At 34.1% G+C, this 21,460-nt stretch overlaps 2 protein-coding genes across 3 annotated transcripts in view; one reads left to right on the top strand and one right to left on the bottom strand.

The window, feature by feature from the left end:
* LOC129746121 (tyrosine-protein kinase receptor) overlaps positions 1–21,460 on the bottom strand; it is a 90,379-nt gene that overhangs the window by 48,090 nt on the left and 20,829 nt on the right. The gene's annotated exons all lie outside the window — the stretch shown is intronic.
* On the top strand, positions 14,074–14,872 carry LOC129746122 (uncharacterized). Its single transcript, XM_055739610.1, has 2 exons — positions 14,074–14,178; positions 14,241–14,872. The coding sequence occupies exons 1-2, from the start codon at positions 14,151–14,153 to the stop codon at positions 14,774–14,776; spliced, it is 564 nt and encodes a 187-aa protein (XP_055595585.1). The 5' UTR covers positions 14,074–14,150; the 3' UTR covers positions 14,777–14,872.

Below are 21,460 nucleotides of genomic sequence, written 5' to 3'. Positions count from 1 at the left end.
TTTAAGGGGGGGCGGGGGGGTAGGGTCTAACACTTTCAAAAAAATTGATTTTTTTATTTTGTTATTTTCTTATTGTAAAACATTTCAAGAATGTTGTGTCAAATTTTCAAGTCAATTGAAGTAAAACTGTAGAAGTTATAGGCCTTTATCTCCTCCTATCTAATACTGCAAGAAAGCAAGAGCAGAAACTTCAAACGCGTTTTTCTCGAAAGCACATTTTTAAAGTCCGTGGACATCGTCATTTGAAAACGTTTTATCCGATTTTTTTCAAATTTGGAACATATTATCTACATATAAAATACCAGACCCCAACGTTTTTCTTTTTTGTTTTATTTACTTTGGGGAGATTTTACAGGTGGAAAATGGCGGATTTTTTCGTGAAAAATCGTAGTTTTTACTTCAAACAGTCACAAAAATTTCATAAAATTTTTTTTAAGTTAAATAAAAACGTTGGGGTCCAGAGAAACATCTATTAAAAATATTTTGCTCTGATTTTTTGACTTCAGATGATTCTGTGCTGAGATACAGTGTCCACCGCAAATCCTGTTTTCTAAAAAGCATCCTCGAAAGTGCTCCGTCACCGGCTCATTTTTCAATATTTTTCTACGAAAAAATTTCTAAATGTTCTTTTAACAATGCTTTGTATAATGCAAAAAATTTGAATACATTTGTTTGAACGACAGCTCTAGAAAAAAATCGTGAAAATGGTGTTTTTTTATACCCGTTAGACCCTACCCCCCCCTTAATCGTTCTATGATTTTTTTATTTGGAAATCTTCAAAATCTTTATACAAATAGGGAGAATTTAAACATTTGTTCTTTAAGAACTTCGAAGCTACTAAACCGATTGAGGTGAAATTCGGCATGGAGTAGTTTTTTGAGTATAGAATGATATCTGTGGAGTTTTGATTCGGTCGCACTGAAGGGAGGGAGGGCTTCCATACAAAATAATCGTAAAATACAATAAAAAGCGGTAAAATTCAATCTACTGACAAGTGAATCTCATTAAATGTTGTGAAAATGCTTACATTTACATGTTCAGATAATTTTAGTACACGAAGGCCCCTCCCGTCAAAGAGAAGGGGGAGGGGGGTTCCCATCCAATATAAAGAAAATACGAGAAAAACCTTATCAGGAAACACAAGGCATTTATTGGTCAAAAAGATGAATTGTAATAAGAAGAACCAACTAAATAAACACTTTTTAAGTTCCTGCAGAAGATCTAATGAGGATCGAAATGTTAGAAGGATTTAGAAACGTTGACATATTTGGGCTCGTATGCTGTAATGGGTTAAGTTGTTGAATAAAATAAGACTCTCCTAGACTAGAAAAAGATGACGAAATCTGCTGCAGGTAAGGGAAATGCTATGAATTTTCAAGGTATTGATCGTGCACCAAGCTGCTTCTAATATTGTGATGATTGTTGCAACCCTCATCTTCGAAACAGCATCCGGTGCCATCCGAATTTCCACAGGTTTCCGTGAGAGCTGCAGCCAAGGAGCTGATACTTTTCCAGGAGAAGAGCATCTACGGAAAAACGGAAGCCTACAGCATCGGTACACAAACACATCGTCGATCCGTATGATAAGAGCTGTTGTACCTCGGCAACACCCACACTGACGCAGGCTCTTATCAGTCCCGAATGTTTGCTTTCACGTAAGCGTAAACGCGTAAATTCCTTCAACCAACCAACAGCATCACACATCCTTCTCATCATGACTAGGTAGCTGCTACTTGTTCACCCATTTCTGTATGCGGTGTGTGTGAAATTGTTTGGATCTCTGGAGCCACCGCTGAGCTTCGACTGAGGCAGGAGGTTGTTTTGTGTTCTTGCATGCTGTCTCCTGTTTCCATATCGGCTGCTCTCTCCCCATTACAACATTTATCCTTGCCAGAAGATGTTGCTTCTCCGGGTTTACCTTCCATTTTTTTTGTTGCTCCTGTCAATGACTTGTTCGACACCCCGTGCTGCTGCTGCTATCGGTAGCCTACTACGCAATAGGCTGTGGGATGCTGTTGGTTCATTCATTTTTCACGTTTGTTGTTTCCCTTACCTACCTACTTCTGATTAAAAAGCTGGTGCTGCAAGCAAGTAGGGAAAAATCTTTGGTCCGTTTGGCGGAAAAGTGAAACGGTTTCTAGTGACAAAGAACCATTTCTGGGAAACCCAGGGATACGAAAGCATTTAAAGCTCATAGGGAATGGAAAGATAAGAGTAAGATTGACAAATTGACACAGAACTGCATTCGTAGATCTGGTATAAAAAAATTCATTACACTAACGTTGTGAAATGATTTTTTTATAACTCTCTTTATAAGCCTACCTAGCTAAAATTTGCTGTATCCGTATATTTTAAAAAGATCATAAAGTTAAGACAATCAAAGAAATGCTGAAAAACTTATAAATTTTAAAATTAAATAACATCAAATGGTCGGGATTCGACCAGACAGAACTGAACGCCACCATCATTTTTTCGAAGCATATGAACTTTTTGTGCAAATATTTTCATCAAAAGGCTAAATCCTTGATGTTTATGAATCAAAATCGATAATTTTTAATCCATTTTCTCATGGTGTTTAGTTCGGTCTGGTCGAAGCCCGGCCAAATATACGTAGGTACTTGATTAATATTGACCACAGTAATTTAATAAAATTATTTTGAATAAAATTTTTTAAGGAAATAAATCCTCATTACTAATTTCTGATAAGGTTTCAAATGTTGATCACTATATGCCTAGTTGATTGGATATTTTGCTTGCGATAATATTTAATTTTAAATTTCATGATTTTGTATTTAATAGCCTTACATATGAAAAACTGTTTAACTTTTCATGAAATTTTCGCTAACCAACAGTTGATTAAATGAAATGAGTTATTTCAGTTAAATTCAAGTTAGTTAAACTTAATCCAAACAGCCTACTGTGGACTATAGTATTTGAAAATATGGTTGGAGGCATAGCTATGAAAAACATTTTACTAAGAATTGATAAGAAATAAAATTCTTAAAAAATTACAGGCCGTGCGAACAGGGAGGGGGGATTTAGGGGCTTAACCCCCCCCCCTTCTATGAAGATTTTTTCCAATTGAAAATTTTAGTTCAAGAAATGAAATTGCCATAGTAATGGGAAATTATTTGATCCCAAAAGGTGTTTGAAAGTAGGTGTTAATGATCATTTCAGAAAATAAGCTCGGCTTCGGCAGAATTTAATACTACATCGCTCATTTTATGACGTTTCCGAATTGATAATAACTTTTAACTGTGAATTTCACTTCGCGAATCAATAAACATTTGTATTGAAACTCAAATCTTGACACAAAGAAATCACTACATCGTCTTTTGATTATTATTTTTCATCAAGAAGAGTAACCAAACAAGTTCAAAAATTGAAGCCAACTATCACAACAAATATCAATTTTTCATTACAACTTTATGCTAAATAATTCAGCCTCAATTTTATATTGTGATTCTTATTCTTCTTTTACATTTTTCCGAGGTGTAATGAACTTTTGAGCTATTTTACATAAAACTGGGTGCCCTTAATCCAAATATGCTAATGATTTTTTTTTCTATCAGTTTTTTATTTTTGGAATAATTTTTCAAAAATAGGAGAAATTATTAAGAAAATATGGCAGTTTTTTGACAAAACATTAAAATATAACAAAAAATTTTAAAATAAATGTATTCAATTAATTATCAACTTTTACTTAGGGGCCGTTCACTAATTACGTAAACACGTTTTTGCAATTTTCTCAAGCAAGAAAAAGTTAGACTTCTAAGAAAATTGCCTTATTTTGAAGCTAGTGGGCAGCATAGTTTTTATATATTTACTAGCTGACCCGGTGTGCTTTGCTACACCTTTCAAAATCAAATGATATTTTCAAAAATTGTTCAAAATGTGGTATTGATATTATTCAAATTTTTCTTGTTTAATTAGCATTATTTTAAATCAAATTATAACATAATTCATAAGCAATCGCTATAAAATGAGAGCTGCAGCTGGAGTTTCGTATAGCAACCGAGGAACTGAAATGAAGGGAGAAAATACGTCAATGATCACACAAATTGTGCAGCCAATGATTGAATTTGTGGTAACTTGTGGAAATTTGTCAGAAAAAATTAGAAGGTTTGAGTCCAAATGAGTGAAAGCAGTGCTCAGAGAGAGTAAAAATGTGCTAATTGTTGCAATTTGTGGAGGAGTTGTGGAATTTGTCATTATGTCAATTTGATCATTACCACTCCAAATGATAACTTAAACTTATATTCTGAATCTTGTTCTATGAATTTGTGTTAAAGATCTGATAATTTTATTCTGTCTGGAGGGTCTCAAATCAATCGTACGCAACAATCTAACCTAAGTACCTTATCTAAGTACCTTTCCATGCCATATTTGTTTCCAATTGTTGGCTTCGTAAGCATAAATTGAGAACTTATGCTAACAAAATTGTATTGGGCTCACCTCCATCCTTCTATGTACTTCTCACTGAAAGGAAGATGGTGTGTCAGATAATCATAGAATCATACCAAAATGATTTTCCATGTTAAGTTTTGTCCATTTCTCGGATTTTGTAAAAAAAAAGTGAACTATAAGCCTCCTCTTCCCCTCCTATATTCCCAATTCTATCATCCTACTGCAAGAAAGGTATTGCTTCACAAAGCAAAAGTATTTCTAGTACTCAAAATCTTTTTGATGCCAAATTTAGTTTCATTTGCTCAATTAATTCTCGAATTATGCAAAAAAATTGTATGGAAGCCCCCCTATATATCTTTCCGCTGAAAAAAAGTTGGGGCTTAAATTTATAATAGAAACATTTCTCGTATCCAAAAACCCTCACATGTCAAATATGGTTCAATTTGCTCGATCAACTCTCCAGTTATACTGAAAACTGTAATACAGACCTCTCCTCCCCCTTTTCATCCACCTCTTTGAAGGAGTGAGGGATACCAAATATTCATAGAAGCATTTCTCGTACCCGAATGGCGTTCCATGCCAAATTTGGTTCCATTTGCTGTTGTAGTTCTTGAGTTATGCAGTAATAACTGTATGAAACTTCACTCCCTCTTTCTTTTCTCTCCGCTGGAAAAAAGGAAGGGGTCTCAAACAATCATAAGATATGTCACGTTCCCAAATACCTGCCCATGCCAAATTTGGTTCCATTTGCTTAATTAGTTATTGAGTTATGTAAAAATTATTAAAGAGGCCCCTCCCCCTTTCTATATCCCTACTGGAAAGAGGGAGGGGTCCCAGATAATCATTGAAATATTTTTCGTATCCAAATACCCTCCCATGCCAAATTTGGTTCCATTTGCTTTATTAGTTTTTGAGTTATGTATAAAAATATGAAAGAGGCTGCCTCCCCCTTCCTACTGAAAAGAGAGAGGGTCTCAAATAATCATTGAAATATTTTTCGTATCAAAATACCTTGCCATGCTAGATTTGGTTCCAATATCTTGATTAGTTTTCGAGTTAAATGAAAAATTGTAAGGTTGCCCCCCTCCCCTTTTCCTATCACCCCACTGTAAGGAGGGAGGGGTACCTAATATTCATAGAAATATTCCCCGTCCCCAAATACCACTCCATGCCAAATTAGATACCATTTGCTTGATTGGTTCTCGAGTTATGCAAAAAATAGTCTATTGTTTGGGAGGCCCCTCCCCCCCTTCCTGTTAGGGGGAGGGGTCTCAAACCATAATAGGAACCTTCCCCGGCCTCCAACACCCCCACCTGCCAAGTTTCACGCAAATCGGTTCAATAGTTTCTGAGTCTATACACGGAGAAAAAAGACGGTAGTTGTTCCAATTATTTCAGCTTGTTATACCAATAATCGAAATGCAGTTGATTTTTTCGCATTCAACTGCTTTTATAATAGATTCAACTACAAACTTCTAATTGTCCTTACGCAATCAACTATCAATATAATGCGTTCAACTGTATGATTTATTTTATGCATTCAACTATAAATACAATAGATTCAACTACAAACTGCTGATTGACCTTATGCAATCAACTATGAATATAATAGATTCAATTGTAATGGTATAATTGATTCAATTGTAATGGTATAATTGATTCAACTGTAGATATGATAAATTCAACTACAATTGTATGATTGACTATAGGCATTCAACTATAAATATAATAGATTCAACTGTAGTGGTATAATTGATTCAACTGTAAATATGATAGATTCAACTGTAGTGGTATAATTGATTCAATTGTAAATATGATAGATTGAACTACAAATGTATGATTGATTCTAGGTTTTTAATCATAAATATAGTAAATGAAACTTGATTGTTATGATAGATTCTAGAATCTAGAATTTACAATAAATATATTTGCCCAAGCAACATTTTAAACTCTGAATAGTTTTATAAAAAAAAAAGTTGTTGTATAAGGGATTTATAAAGAATTGATTGCTTTGTAACGTAATTTATTAAGATCTCTATATGAACGCACTTTAAGCTAGCTTAAAAACCACTATACAGTTTTATTATAGAACTCATGTCAAAAATTGCTTTGGTTTTATAACCATTTATTTTTTTAGTTCAGTAGAGCACTACAAAGCAATTATTAAACCTATCTAGAAAACCAAAACATTAAGTTCTAGAACTAGATCTGAAAACAACCCAATATTCTCAAAACATGCTGCTATACACCTGTTATATAAACGACAACCATTTTTACTCTATGTTATGAAAGCTTATTTGCCGTGTAACTGGTTCAGTAAAGGTCAGAGTTTCAAAACAGTAGAAAATGGCAGCAAGTATAATGAATATTAAAAGAAGTGGTAATTTTAAACGAAAAACCCAGCGAAATTATTTAAGAATTATCGAGGTGCCTGTTAAAATTGAGAAGCTTTCACAAACAAATGAAGGACCAACTAGAAGCGAGGTCAGAAGTACAGTTTCTATACCGGAAATTCCAGACTTCCCAAAAAGGTTGATCGAACAAATTGCGCACGAAAATTTGTCCTTAGCCGCCGTTCAATCATCGCAGTCCCCGAACGGAGAAATTTTCAAAGAAAGGCTACGAAAATGGGCTGTATCATACGGCATAACTCACAACGCTGTAAAGGACTTATTATCAGTAATAAACTCCACTTTGGGAATTGATGTTCCCCGTGATCCCCGAACTCTACTAAAAACCGATGCCAAAGTGGTTATACAGAAGATGGGAGATGGACAATATTGGCATAACGGATTTGGAAAATGAATCGAGGACATCTCTCAACATATAACGGAACCTTCAACGCTTACTGTTATGTTTAATATTGACGGTTTACCTATATTTAAAAGCTCACAGGATTGTTTTTGGCCAATATTGTTCAAAATCAAAGAAATGCCGTTTTTGAAACCCATGATCGTTGGTATCTATGCTGGTAAAGGAAAGCCTCCGGATGTAAACCAATATCTTAACCAGTTCGTGAACGAGATGGAAATTATTATCGGAAATGGACTTTTGATAAACGGTCACGAGATTTTCATCAAAATTGATGGATTCATTTGTGACGCTCCTGCGAGAGCTTACATAAAAGGTTTGTAGTTGTTTGGTACAGTCATAAAACATGAACTTAATCAGTTTTTTTTTTCACAGGAACTTCCAATTTCAATGCGCAAAATGGTTGCTTATAATGCACCACAGAAGGAGAGTATTCCTATGTCTCTGGTTGTAACTGCTTTCCTCAAACCATATGCCAAAAGAGAACAGACACCGGATTCCGCGAAAAAAATTATGACACCCATCATAAGGTCGATTCCCCCCTGTTGCGACTTCCTATAGACATGATCGCAGACTTTCCAATCACAGACTCACTCCATTTAGTAGATTTAGGTATTATGAAAAAATGCCTGTTTGGCTGGAGAGATGGCAGATTGGGAAGGTACAAAGCTAAATGGACAGGTCAACAAATATCAAATATTTCTAGTTTATTGAAAGAATGTTGTTTACCTAGCGAAATGCATCGGGCAGTAAGAGGTTTGGATTGTTTAGGCTACTGGAAAGGTTTGGAGTTCAGGAATTTTTTATTTTACATATCAATAGTTATTTTGAAACCATTTCTAAAAAAGGAGATTTTTGAGCATTTCTTACATTTTTTTTGCGCGATTGTGATTTGTTCTAACGACTGCTATGTCCACTTAATTGATGTGGCCGAAAAAATGTTGATTCGATATGTCGAAGATTTTAAAAAGATATACGGTAAAGATTATATCACGAGTAATGTCCACAATCTAGTTCACCTCGTTGATGATGTGAGAAGATATGGAATATTGTCCAACTTCAGTTCTTATCCATTTGAAAATAGATTAGGCGAAATAAAAAATATGCTAAGATCTGGAAACAAACCATTAGCACAAGTAGCAAAGCGCATAAGCGAAGGAACTAAGATTGTGCAATTCGATAATATATTTCACTCAAATAGTTTTCCTAATTTCAAACACCAAATACCAGATTCACATTACAAAAAATACTTCCAGGATAAAACTGATGTCGAAGTATATTCCAAGGTCGAACTAAACAAGTTTAGTTTAGCAGATGATTTTGTGAATCGATGGTTTTTAACAAAGGACAACAGTATCGTAGGAATGAAATATTGCGTTAAAAACCAATCGAGTTATTTTGTATGTGGTATGCCTTTGCAGTCGAAACAAATTAGTTTCCAAAAACCATTACTGTCTTCTTTTATTAACGTTTATAAAAGCGATGGCCGATTGAATTCAATTCGACGTTTTGAAATATGCGACATTAAATGTAAAATAGTTCGAATGCCATCGAATGATAGAACCTCATTTGTATTTATCCCAATAATTCACACAATTTTATAAAATCAGTTATACTGTCATACAATAAATCAAAATTTAAGAAACATGCAAATTCCATAAATCGATTTGATGATATTGAGCATAACACTGTTGCAATATACTTAGAACATAGAAAATGATACATTTGCGGCAGAAAAAATATAGCGTAACGCAATTTTAATTCGTTTTTTTTGACTCCCTCTGCTACGTAACACATTTATCAAATTTTCTATTTACAATCCTCATATCATTAAAAGATCTTATACTTCTTACTTTCCCTGATGGTGTTACATATAGTTTCTATTATGTTGAATAGAATGTATAGGGGGAAGTTGTCTACTACCGGACACTTAAGGTTTTTAAGCAATAACTTCAAAAGTAAGTTTTTGTAAATATTGGTTCCTCTACTGATTTGAAGAGTATCAATATTATGATCACTAAACAGTATTAGAAAAAAATTAATTCACAACATATTCATGTGGTAAGAGAAATCATTTTATGTTAGTTTTCACTCATTTCCAAAAGTGTTGTCTATGGCCGGACACTACAAATTTCATCACCAAAGTTGTCACCAATGGCACAAAAACGTAGCAAAATGACTTAAATCACTTGCTTAGATCTTGTGAGTAAGTACTTTTTAATACTGGACATTCTATGAAGCCATTTATAAAAGTTTTTTTGACAAACCAGAATGTAACATTTCTTTCGAAAAAACTAGAGTAAAATTGTCTATGACCGGACAGCAAAATTTAAATATTATCAGAGGACCAAAATAGTTGGGTTATTGAATCCGTATCTTCAGCTAACCAATTGAGGGTGCTATAGAGATGAAAAAATGAAAGTTTCAAGTTGAAATCATTTATAATTTTGAATATTTTCTTGTCCGGTCATAGAGAACAATATGGTGTCCGGTCATAGAGAAATCGCACTTTTTTTTTTATTTTCCTAATATTTTGTTTGAACTTCCGTTTTGTTATCTTACATCTACTGAAGTCGAAAGATAACCAACCAACGATGACGTTTATGTGCAATTCACATTTGACAAGCCGTAAAAACTGATCACAATATAAATGTAAAGTTTAGGCGATCCTCGTCGAACTACTTGGCGAAAGCTTTCGATGCCTATAATTTGTTTACCTTTTCAGATTGGATTACCATATTTCTAACACCATATAAGGCTACTATTTACTTTATTTTCATGATGTTAAAACATTATAAGGATATATCGTTTTCGAAAAATCAATGTTGTCCGGCCATAGAAGGTGTCCGGTCATAGACGACTTCCCCCTACATACACTTTAGTTAATCTATTCCTATGCATCTGATTTACTCTTAGATTCTTCATTCATTTCTTTTTTTATTCTGAATTTCTACTATCTAACGCTAACTGATACATTGGTACAATTTTAATTTCCATTCAATAATAAAAGTATAATTTCTTTAGCCGATGTACCTGAATAAATAGAAGTTCTCTCGTACATCTGACTGTAACAATATTCGGTCCATTGAAAGGAGTTGTAAATGTCATGTCTAGGTTAATATCACTGCCGGTAACAAGTGTTCCTAATCATGCATGGGGGGAACTGTATTCATTTTCGCTGCAATTAATTATTGAATCCACACTGCCGGCAAATAGACACTCGCTGAGAATTTTGCAACAGTTGGTGAGGGTCGCTATATGTCCAAATTCCAAAATGACACTCGATCGGGACATCTATGCAGATCCTCCACATATCATCGGTGCCCAACTTTTCGATCGCTAAAAGGGATTAATTTTAATAAAATATCTGCAGGTGCTGTATAAATTGTGAGCCTTCTTCAACAATTTTTTTTTAAATTCTTATCTCGAAGGTTCGTAACTTTGCTGAACCTGTAACTTACCGTCCGTAATATAAATAAGCCTAATGTGACTCATATAGGCTTGCTGCTAATTCCCGGACGAGTAAACGTTAATTCTTTCCTCGTCGTCCTCATCGACCAGCAGCGTGAGGCTACTTTTAACCGGATAATCCTCCATCAAGCTTGCACTCGCTTACCTCGGTTATCGACGATTCCGTATCTTCTGGCAGCTTCACGGAACTTTTGCTTCTCCGCTGCAGGTAGGCGTTGAACGTTCCCTACTGGCTTGTTGGAAATCAATTACCCTCAACTATTAGCGGAACTTTTTTAACGCCGAATTGCGCTGCGCCGTTTGCCACATTTAGCACACTTGTTGAAATTGGCAATAGATTGACTAAACTGTGGTTCCAGTTCCGTTTCGTTACTTCTACCAAGGGATGGGATTCAAATTTGTTGAATTCATTTGATGACGGATCATTCACACCACTCGACCAGTCAAGCTTAGGATTTCGAGGCACCAATTCATCCAACACGGTTGAACCTGCTTTTCGCTGCTGAATCATCGCCTGTACGAAAAATAAAGAACCATGAGCCAGAAAAGATGCTTAAAAACAATTTACTTACTGTTTCATGCTTCGAATGTTATTTTCCTACTTCTCCTACTTCCTGTCTTCAATGTTTTGAAACTTTTTGATGAACATATTTATAGTTTTACACGCTCATTTTGAATTAGTCGTCAAATTATTTGAACAACATTTGAATGAAATTCTCACTTGAATTTGTTTTAAGATTGGCTTAAAGAATTATATCGTTTAGTTCAACGCAAATATGATAAGGTGCAATTGGAAACCCTTTTTTATGAGGACAATCATTCGCATGGTGCATGTGATAAACGCAAATCGTGTTTCAGCAAACAGGAGATCTATTTTAGAACGTTTTCAGCAATGTTTATTGATTGTAACGATTATATAAAAACAACATAATGAACAAAGTATTCCACGGATGGTGTATTATTAACTTAATATATACAGATAATTGAAATGCTGTCGACATTGTCGATTTAAAATAAAAAATTAAAAAAAAGTAACTCAATAATAAATGGTTATTTTAAAACAAAACATGATAAACATGATAAAACAAAACATGATAAATTAAAAAAATTACATAATATCGTCATCGGTATCATCATCGTCATAATCTTCGTTCACCTGATCAGCTCTTTTCTGGTATTTCAGATTTCTAGGTCGATTTTTAGGAGCAGATGCCCGGTTTTTTGCTTCAGCACGTTGCTTACTGTTTTTTAAAACTCGCTTGAAGAATATGTCGCATTCAAGTTCTGAAAATCTGTTATCCGCTTGAACAATCAATTGACAGAAAAGGGATCGAACATTTTTATAGAACTTTAATGCTATTTTTTCGGAAGCATTTTCCGAGCTCGTTCCTGGATCATTTGTCTGGCGAGTGCCACCAGTCCAGGAGCATTCTATCAGGAATTTCCGAGTGAAAAAGTGGTCGATCAGTTTGTAGCAGCAGGTAAGTCCGCTATTGCGACCACTTTTGCCACAAACTAATGACATTCCATTCAAATATTTTTGTGTCGTCCGCTGGTCTTTCAAAGATTCTTCCAATTGATTCAATTCTTCAAGGTTTCCTATAGGATTTAGCACCAGATAGTCCGGCTGGTTGCTAAGGGACCTTGAACACGAGCTCGAGCACCGGTACTCCAATAGCATGTCCACACAGGTTTGGAGATGTGCAAGTGAATGAAGGATTTTCATTTGATTCACCTTCACCTCTCCCATAACCTGTGTGAAAGTTGGAGACTCATCAGATTGAATGACCGTGTCGGGTGTGAGGATTGCCAGTGGAGGATCGATCACATCATGCGAATCGAAAAGCCATTCTTCGTCAGGGACCTGTGAAAGAACATACATTTACATATGACCTGATTATAAACTTTTTTTAGGTTAATAAAACATACCGTGTTCTGTGCCTGGTGAGCGGCAGCGTTAAAATCAGTGGTTTCCGTCAAAGGCATTTTGTAGTCTATTTGTTCCGTTCCAGATAGATCTACATCGGTTGCTGTATCCAGCTGACCTTCCATCTGCTCCAGCTCATACTCAGCCTGCTTGCGCGTCGGAAGTTCTCGTTTCCTGACACAGTTTATGCGATCCCAATCCTCGCTCGGTTGGGATGCCTCCTCGCGCGATAGTTTTAATACCTGGTGTTTGTTTTTCGGCCACCGTAGAACGCCTTGACATTCCCATCCACTGGGAACCACGCAAAGTACAATTTCTCCGCCTTCAATCGTCTGGACAATTTTAAAAGGCATTCTGAAAAAAAAGTTCGGCCATTTATTTGGTGTTTGGGGGTAATATAAAATCAGTTATTAATTCTTACCTAACGGACGGCTTTAAATATGTTTAGGTCAATGTTGTTTCGGACTTATTAGGCAGAATCGTTCCAATTCAGTTTTTTCGATGAAATCGAGAATGATTTTTGTTTACGTTTTGTTTTGCACTGTCATCTCAAGTTAGTCATATATTAAGACAATAACACTCAGAAAGATCCGCGACAGGATTGTTTGGTTTTAAAGAGGGCAAAACTGATATTAGCAAGAAAAACTAATCTTGAAATAACATTATTCCAGAATATCTAGACTTATACATTTTTCTCGCAGGTAAATAAACATTTTTAAAGGGACGCCATTTTTCCTTAAGCAAAAAGGAAAATTTTCAATATTTCTCCATTTGATATTATACAATTAATGTCGTTTTTTACTGTCGATTATAAAGAAAAACTATAAGCGCTTAATTATTTGAATTAATTGCTGACATATTAAGGACTAGAAACAGACATTCGAACGAAACAGAAATATGTTATGACTGGAAAATATAAATTTAGTTCTTTTATTTTTTAAAATTATGGAGGGGCGTGATTTATTAGCCAGTTTTTCGAAAAATTACCCGATATTATTAAAACCGCAACAACTTTGTCCTCGAAGATAGCCAAAAATATCAATTTATTGATATAATATATAATATAATTATAGTTGTCATTCTTTTTTGTCTTTGCCGAATGAAATTTAAAAGCTTGTTATGTCAGAATATTTTATTTTGATTAAAACTATTTCAAAACCTTTTTCGAATTCAATTTGATTCACGATGAGAAATTTTCAGCAACGAGAATTGGTTACCTTAAACCGGCTTTCGATAATTCCCTTTTAAGCTTGAATGGTTGTATAAGCTACTTGTAAAGTTTTCTCCAGAACCTCCTGTAGGTGGGCCTTTTTACTCTTATAGATGTTTTATAAATGTTTTAATGGGGTTTATATAACTAAACGTTGTTTTATAACGAGGTTTTGAAGTACCCTTCCAGTTTCTAATAGAACTTAAATTGTTACTTGGGTTGGTTTAACTGGCATCAATGTTTAGATTTTTCTCTTGCCGCCATTTCAGTTATTTGCATTCGCGGCGGGAGGTGACAAATTTTTTTTTTTTTGCCGTACCAGAAATGCATCTTGCAGATTCGGATACGGGTGGTAATTAATATTAAACGTTAAAATGTTTTTGTCCAAAATCATCCGAATTGTTGTAATTTCAGGTAACATGCGGGAAGCAGACGGAAGAAATACTGGAGCAGCTAGAGGTTCAAGAATGATTTCTCCGGAACAAAATTCCTCTTCATCGACTTCTGAATCGTCAGCTCCGGCCATCATCGGAACAACCACAGACTACTCGCCGAACCCAAAGCCACCGCTAGCACTCGAAAAGGATACGAACAGCACAGCCAGCAGCTACATTCCAGCATTCACAGTTACTGTACTCGAGAATTCCCAGCCCTCTCAGCTGACTTCGATTTGCCCATCTGTTGGCCCCGTAGAATCAACCGTGACTGCAACCGTTCATCAAGCTTCGCTACCGGCTGCGGCCATCATTATTGGAAGGCAAGTTTCCGGTAGTTCTACCGAAGGCAACATGCCATACAGTGGCAACGGGGGATCCGGTTTCCGTAGCTCCTTTAATGGACGCGTTCCATTCGCTCGTATGCTTTCCAGCAACCCTAGCAGTGATCGGCGCTCCGGGAATGCCGGTGCTGAAATCTATCCTATTTCGGCATCTTCGTCGATTGCCAGCTAGTGGATCCAAAATAATCCAACTGAAGAAGAAGGTTTTGGTGCAGCTCGCGCTTCGGTGATTTTAACTACCATCACCATCATCATCAATTCCAGAATCACCAGCCACGGAGGTTTAAGTTTGTTTACATATTAAAATGATAAATTTATTTTAAGAAATACAATGTTCCTACTCTTGCTAGCTTTTATTTCGGAACCAAAATTAAAGGTTCTGAGCCTAGTAAAAACCTATAAAACTTCCGAAATCTAACTTTTTTTAATTGTATACATGAAATAAATCATATAAAATAAACTTTTAATTCTATAATACACAATAATTGAATCGACTACAAATATAATTGAATCAACTGTTTTTGTATAATTAAATTTACTATATATATAATTGAATCAATCATACAATCAAAGTTGAATCTATCATATTAATGGTAGAATGAAGAAATTCAATCATACATATGTAGTAGAATCTATTATATTTATAGTTGAGTGCGCAAAATCAATCATATCGGTATAATTGAATCTATTATATGCATTGTTGGACACAAAAAAACAATCCAAAAATCAATTGTATATATAATTGAAAGTTTGATATTTATAGTTAGCCGAGAATTAATCAGAAATATGATTGAATAAAAGTGGGTTATTGTTAAAAATACTATACTTTTTTCTCCGTGTAGGGAACACACAGGCAGACAGACAGACAGACAGAAATTCATTTTTATAGGGGAGAGTGGGGATACTTGATCCCCTTTTCTTATTTTCACCATATCTTTTTGGAAAAATTTAGCAACTCGCCGTCTTTGACATTTTCTGACAGCTTGTAACTTCAAGTTTCTATGCTCCAAAAATAAGAATGATACTTGAACCCGTTGATGAACTAGAAGCATTTTCGTGGGAGTAAAAAATTTGCGATTTTTCTGAAGTTAGGGGAGACTTGATCCCCTATTGAAGGAGACTTGATCTTTTATCCAGGAAACCCCAATCCTCGTATGAAAATCAAACAAAACCCCAAGATAGAATGTTAATTGACTATTTTGGTCATGTTTGTTCTCATTTCACAATTTATACAAAAATTATCCATTACAAGATTCGGAACTCTTGCGGGAATCGACGGACAAAATCCAAAAGCGCCACCATCAAATGCTGGCAACTATTTAGTAAAACACGCTAAGGAAAAAAACCCAATTTATATTACACGGTCGGAAATAACTAGCAGTTATTTCCGGGGTTATTTCTAGGGTTCATTTGCACAACAAACACAATGAGGTCTTTCTCTACGTGTTCTTGGTTCTCCAGAATTAGCACGGTTTTTCGGTATCAGAGTCGTCATTCGCTATTCAAAGCTCTTTATTTCCTTGGGAGCCGTTCAGATACACAAGTTTGAATTTTTTTTCTAAATCTAATTTGACAGTTAGAAAACACTACTGTCTGTTCTATTGTTAAAGAAATTGCTGATTTTGAAAAAAAACGAAATAGCATTTCCTGATATGAAATCATTTTAAAAATTTTAAATTTCTAAACTATTATATTTATCACTTGCTTTCAAGTGGCTACTAAGGTAACGGACTTATATTGGGCCAGGGGACTTATTATGGACCACCTTGATTATCTCTCTTATGGATCAAGTAATAATGAAAAAAATAGTGCATTACATTGAGTGTCCGGGCTTCAACAATATTTGCTAAAAATTTCATAATTATTTGTTTTATAAGGAGCTAGACAAGGTGGTCCAAAATTGGTCTTCTAGTCCAAAATAAATCTGTTACCCTAGTTGTTTAAACTTAAACTGGAAATCTTGGCAATTTGAAGATTTTGAATTAAACATCTTAATGAAACTAGATAAAATTTATCTTCATCTGAATGAATTAGACTAAATCCCAATCCAAATAAATACTTGGCTAAGTCATCAAAACCATTAATCGCAATATTTTCAGCACTGTTCTGTGGAATTTGGAATCAATAATCTGGCTCAACGAGATATGCAATACAAATAAGTTATCTGTTTTAAATGAAGATTATTATTTTTAATTGAGGAATCTGAATGCGCAAAAACGAGTCAGGTTCTCAATTAAATTGAGTCGATGGAATAGCTTTTCTCCAAAAATTGGAGAAAGTGTGTCAGAGTGCATTTTGCAAATGTATTCCAAATTTGAACAAAAGCAAATCAGAGTGCATTTGAACCCCCCGGAACGAGGGGTACATGTGAAAAGTTCAATTATCGAGAAATGTTGACCTTTTCTGTCAGTAGATGGTGTTAAGGTTTGTTAAAGGATTGTCTGTTGGCATTTATATGAAAAATTTCAAGAGCTAGGTATCTTGGAATATATTATTTTTGATTTATAGCAGACATAAGAAGAAAATATAACTTTGTCTCAACGCTAATAACATTGCATACTTAAAGGCGCTATTTTTTATAATTAACAGAAAATTAATTATTTTTGCTCTTTTCTTCAGACAATTGTTTGATAAATATTAGTTTTTGGATAAATATTAGTAATTTCGTAATCAACAATCATAACGATCTATTCAGAAGAAGAATATGCCGTTTGGAAGGGGGATCAATTGTACCCAACTCTAGGGGATCAATTGTACCCATAATCAACATTTTAGAAAACTTTTTCTGAAAAAAGTTGAGAGTTTTCCATTACTTTGAAAATATGACATTATGAAGTTCATTTTACGCTCGAACGATTGATACATTGGAACAAATATTTTTTTCATAATTTTCCCATGTAAGGAACATTTTAAAGTGATGAAAAAAGATCTTCAAGTTACATTTTGTGAAATTTTTCAAACAAAGTTCAATTACTCAAACAATTATTTTGTTAAATTTTTTTAAACTACAAGCATTGTTATTTTTCTCATTTTGGCACATTTTTCTAGAACATTTGATCTTTGTAAGACATTCCAGTTTCGAGATATAGCTAAGGAATCAAGTATCCCCAGGGATTAAGTATCCTCATTCTCCCCTATATATAGATGATAATTTCGCATTATGGATCCCCCTATGGACTCTTAATGTAGGGAAACCTAAAGAAAAAAATTTTTTGCATAAATTCGGAGGTTTTTAATAGTCAAAATCCATTTGGCCCACGGGCCATAAGATTCTCGAATCCCAAAGACCCCCAAAAAAACCAATGGATTTTGCATGAGATTTATGCATAAGTTTTTTTTCTTTCGATGTTCATAAGGAGCTCCCAGGCAGATCCATGATGCGAAATTTTCATAATGAATTTTAATTTCTGCTGTTCGCTTGCTTCAAAATAAAGCTACTTTGGCAAAAATCTTGGTCACCTATGAATTAGATAAACCTTTCTTTTTATCATCTTTCTTCAGTAACGATAGAAATACTTGTTACTCTTTAAAAAATTTAAAACTGAATTCAACCTTTTGAATCATTCATCATCATCATAATCTATATATTTTTATTTAATTGAATGAAATATAATAAACAAATTCAAAATAAATTTTTTTATTCATGTAGATTTATTCGTTCATCAACTTATCTATGATTGATTTCACTCAAAAATGATTTATTTTTAAACGTTTAAACTCTATATCATTAAAACTAGAGGCAATAGACAAAATATTTGTAAACATTCGAGTTCAGGACGCCAGAACCTACCAACATATTATAGGCACCAAAATGCTGTTCTTTTGAGTTATTTTGTTTTTTTTTTTCAAATAAATTAAACAAATTTTATAATGTGAATTTCTAAAATATTCAAATAAATTGAACGCGTTTAGTAGTCAACTATTTTAATTTTCGAAATATTCTTAAAAAATTTGTATTTGTTTTAAATTCTGAATATTTGATCTCTGAAAACATAATCTTCTAATAAATTTGATAAGAAAAACACAGATTCTACCTTTTGTCCTTTTCCGAACATTTAAATTAACGGGAAAAACATTCAGAGTTGAATAATGACTTTTTTTTTAAATTCAGGACAGCAAAATTTTTCAATCAACCCTTCAAACAAAAATAAAAAAAGGAAATGTAAACTAAGATAATGAAAAATTAGCAATTATTATAATTTTGCTGATCAATCTGAAATCATGGTTCTCTGATCTGATCTGAAATTCATTAATGGATTTGGGTTTAATTTCTTTTGAAATTTATTGATTTATTTTTGTGTTCTATTTCTGTGCACTTATTCTTATGTCCGAAGCTTTAAATTCTGGTGTTATTTGAAATAAATATGAATTTGAATTCTTTATCTGGTTTTTCGAAAATTGAGATTGAAATCTTGTAAACTAGACTGCTTTAGATTTATGTTCAACTAAACTGCTAGTTCAGAATAACGATCATTATTTTGAATATTTGTTTAAATGACTTATGAATTATTATGCATTTTTGGAATTATTATTATTTAGCTAAATATGAATTTTAAAAACCTACCCATAGATGGGTCTTTCGCACGTGCCTGTGATGCATATAAATGTAACTAACGATATTGTCAATTGCATGAATTTTTAGACTTATGCGAGAATCTGATTTGACAGATAAAAATTCCGCACTCACTGATACCATCATATTCTTTATGTAAACAACCATGTGCAAAAGTTGATAAGGGAGTATAAGACAAAAGGACCAACATCTGAATTGAGTTGCTTCGAATTATTTCTACCAAAAATCAACATTCACAAGCACCGTTGCCATCCTCAACAAACTGCGCTGATTGCACCTATTTAGACCCTCGTGCAAATAATTTGCGCGCAGTATAATCTGCTCACTGACGCATACATAGACAATGACATATATTGATATGCTTTCCATCTTAAAATGAAATTGAATTAAAAATAATTGCGACTGGCGTGTTTAATAAAAAAAAAGTCGATGATTTATTAATTTTAGCTATTTTTTTCAGTAATTCAAAAAACGCCCGAATAATCTATGATTTATTTGTTCCACTAACATTTTAGTACCGTAATGTACAGAATGCATTCTGTTTTCTGTTCGTTTCTTTTCATATGTAGGTCGATCAACTTTCATTATTAAACTCCTTGGTTTGCATTTCATAATAATTTTCGTTCAAAACAACAACAATTATGCCGTTTCGAAATGTGATTCGAAAATCAGAAGCGAGCAACGGCTGATTTGAAAAACTGTCATCGATTGTCTATGTATGCGTCAGTGCGAAAATATTTCTGCGTGGAAATTATTTGCACAGAAGCCTAAATGGGTGCAATTTCCACTATATTTTTCTAAGATATTTTTCTATCCAATTTAACCAACGGGTTTTTTTCGAGATTATATCTCGAAAGCCCGAAAATATTTACCCAGAATGATTTTTCCCCAGAATGAAAAAGACCCGAATTAAAACCATAGAATGAACCATTCCCCAGAATGTTTTCACCAGAATGCACCATTTACCAGAAAATTTTTCCCCAGAATTAACTATTACCCAGAATTTTTTTCCCCAGAATGGAACATTTCCTAGAATGCCACAAAACCTGGATTTTTTTCCTGTTTTTTGTATTCCCTTCTAGTTCAATCATATTTACTTTTGACTTACAATTGTTTGAAAATTTCGAACTCAATTTATTTTTGAACCAGTATTGTATTTTGTTAAAGGTTTGGGTTAGGTACTTTGATTTTATGCTAACTAGTGTGCCTTTCAAAAATCATTTCAGAAGCCGACTGCTCACGCTGCGCGTTCGAACTTGAAAAAATATTGTAAAAACCCAATATTTGTGGAAAAAAACATTTTTTTTTTTTTTTTTTTCAGATTTCAGTTTAGAATAACACATTTAATTTTCTGGGAAATGCTTATTCAGGCGAAAAAATTTCTGGGAAATGGTTCATTCTGAGTAAAAAAAAAATCTGGGAAATTGGTTTTCTGGTGATTGAAATTCTGGAGATTTTTCATTCTGGTCAGTCGTTTTCGGGGAAATGGAGTACAGCCTTTTATCGACGATTTTAAATATAAAAGATGTTTGAGTTTTTATTTTATGCTAGCTTGAGGGATGAATGACATCCTGGTGTTAAAATCCTTATGATCAAATAAAAAAAAAAAAAAAAAAATTTTATGCTAGATTTTTCTTGTTAAAATATCGATATCAAATTGACACTTCAGGAACTGTAACGGTTATTTACGGGTATTTTGTTATCAGAAAAATTACGTTTTCCTTTACTTGATCTAATAGTTTATTGTTACTTACAAGCTACGTTATAGGTAATAAATTTCAAATTACTTCTTGAGAATACTACACAACTTAGAATTTGTTTTCATACTGTAATTGGATTCATAATAGAACCAAGAAATCGTTCAAAAACCCCTCAGCACAATACACTTTCCCAGAATTTTGCTGGCATCAAACACTCGCCACGGCTTAATTGAATTAATCCATTAAGGGAGTACACGCGAACGTCCACTGATTGATCTTGCGCCCGGTCTCTGCAGTTCGAAACTGCTGCTCCTGACATGGCACAGCTCCATCCGAACTGTGGAGCAAAAAGGATTCCATTCGATTATTTCAAACGATCGCACGAGTCTCGAGTTTTCTGCACCCGCGATGGTTGTTTTTTTTTCTTTGAGACGTTGTGGTTTGAGTTCAAGGAAAATCTTGCATTCGGCTACTAAATATGAAGAGTTCTATAGATGGATGACGTTCCAAAGATGCGACCGGTCTGAAAATCAGACGAGTGATTTATGATGAACTTACGTCTCCGCTTTTCGTTCTTGCTCTC

This window comes from Uranotaenia lowii, chromosome 2 (assembly GCF_029784155.1).
Source record: "Uranotaenia lowii strain MFRU-FL chromosome 2, ASM2978415v1, whole genome shotgun sequence".
In the NCBI taxonomy this organism is placed as follows: domain Eukaryota; kingdom Metazoa; phylum Arthropoda; class Insecta; order Diptera; family Culicidae; genus Uranotaenia; species Uranotaenia lowii.
Note: the sequence above shows the minus strand (reverse complement) of the source record. Positions and strands in the feature narration are given on the sequence as shown.

Bases quoted from the DNA above. Each gene is read 5' to 3' on its own strand.
- LOC129746122 (XM_055739610.1), top strand. From the start codon at position 14,151: ATGCATCTTGCAGATTCGGATACGGGTG. The intron at 14,179-14,240 runs GTAATTAATATT...TTGTAATTTCAG, and splicing joins TGCAGATTCGGATACGGGTG to GTAACATGCGGGAAGCAGAC.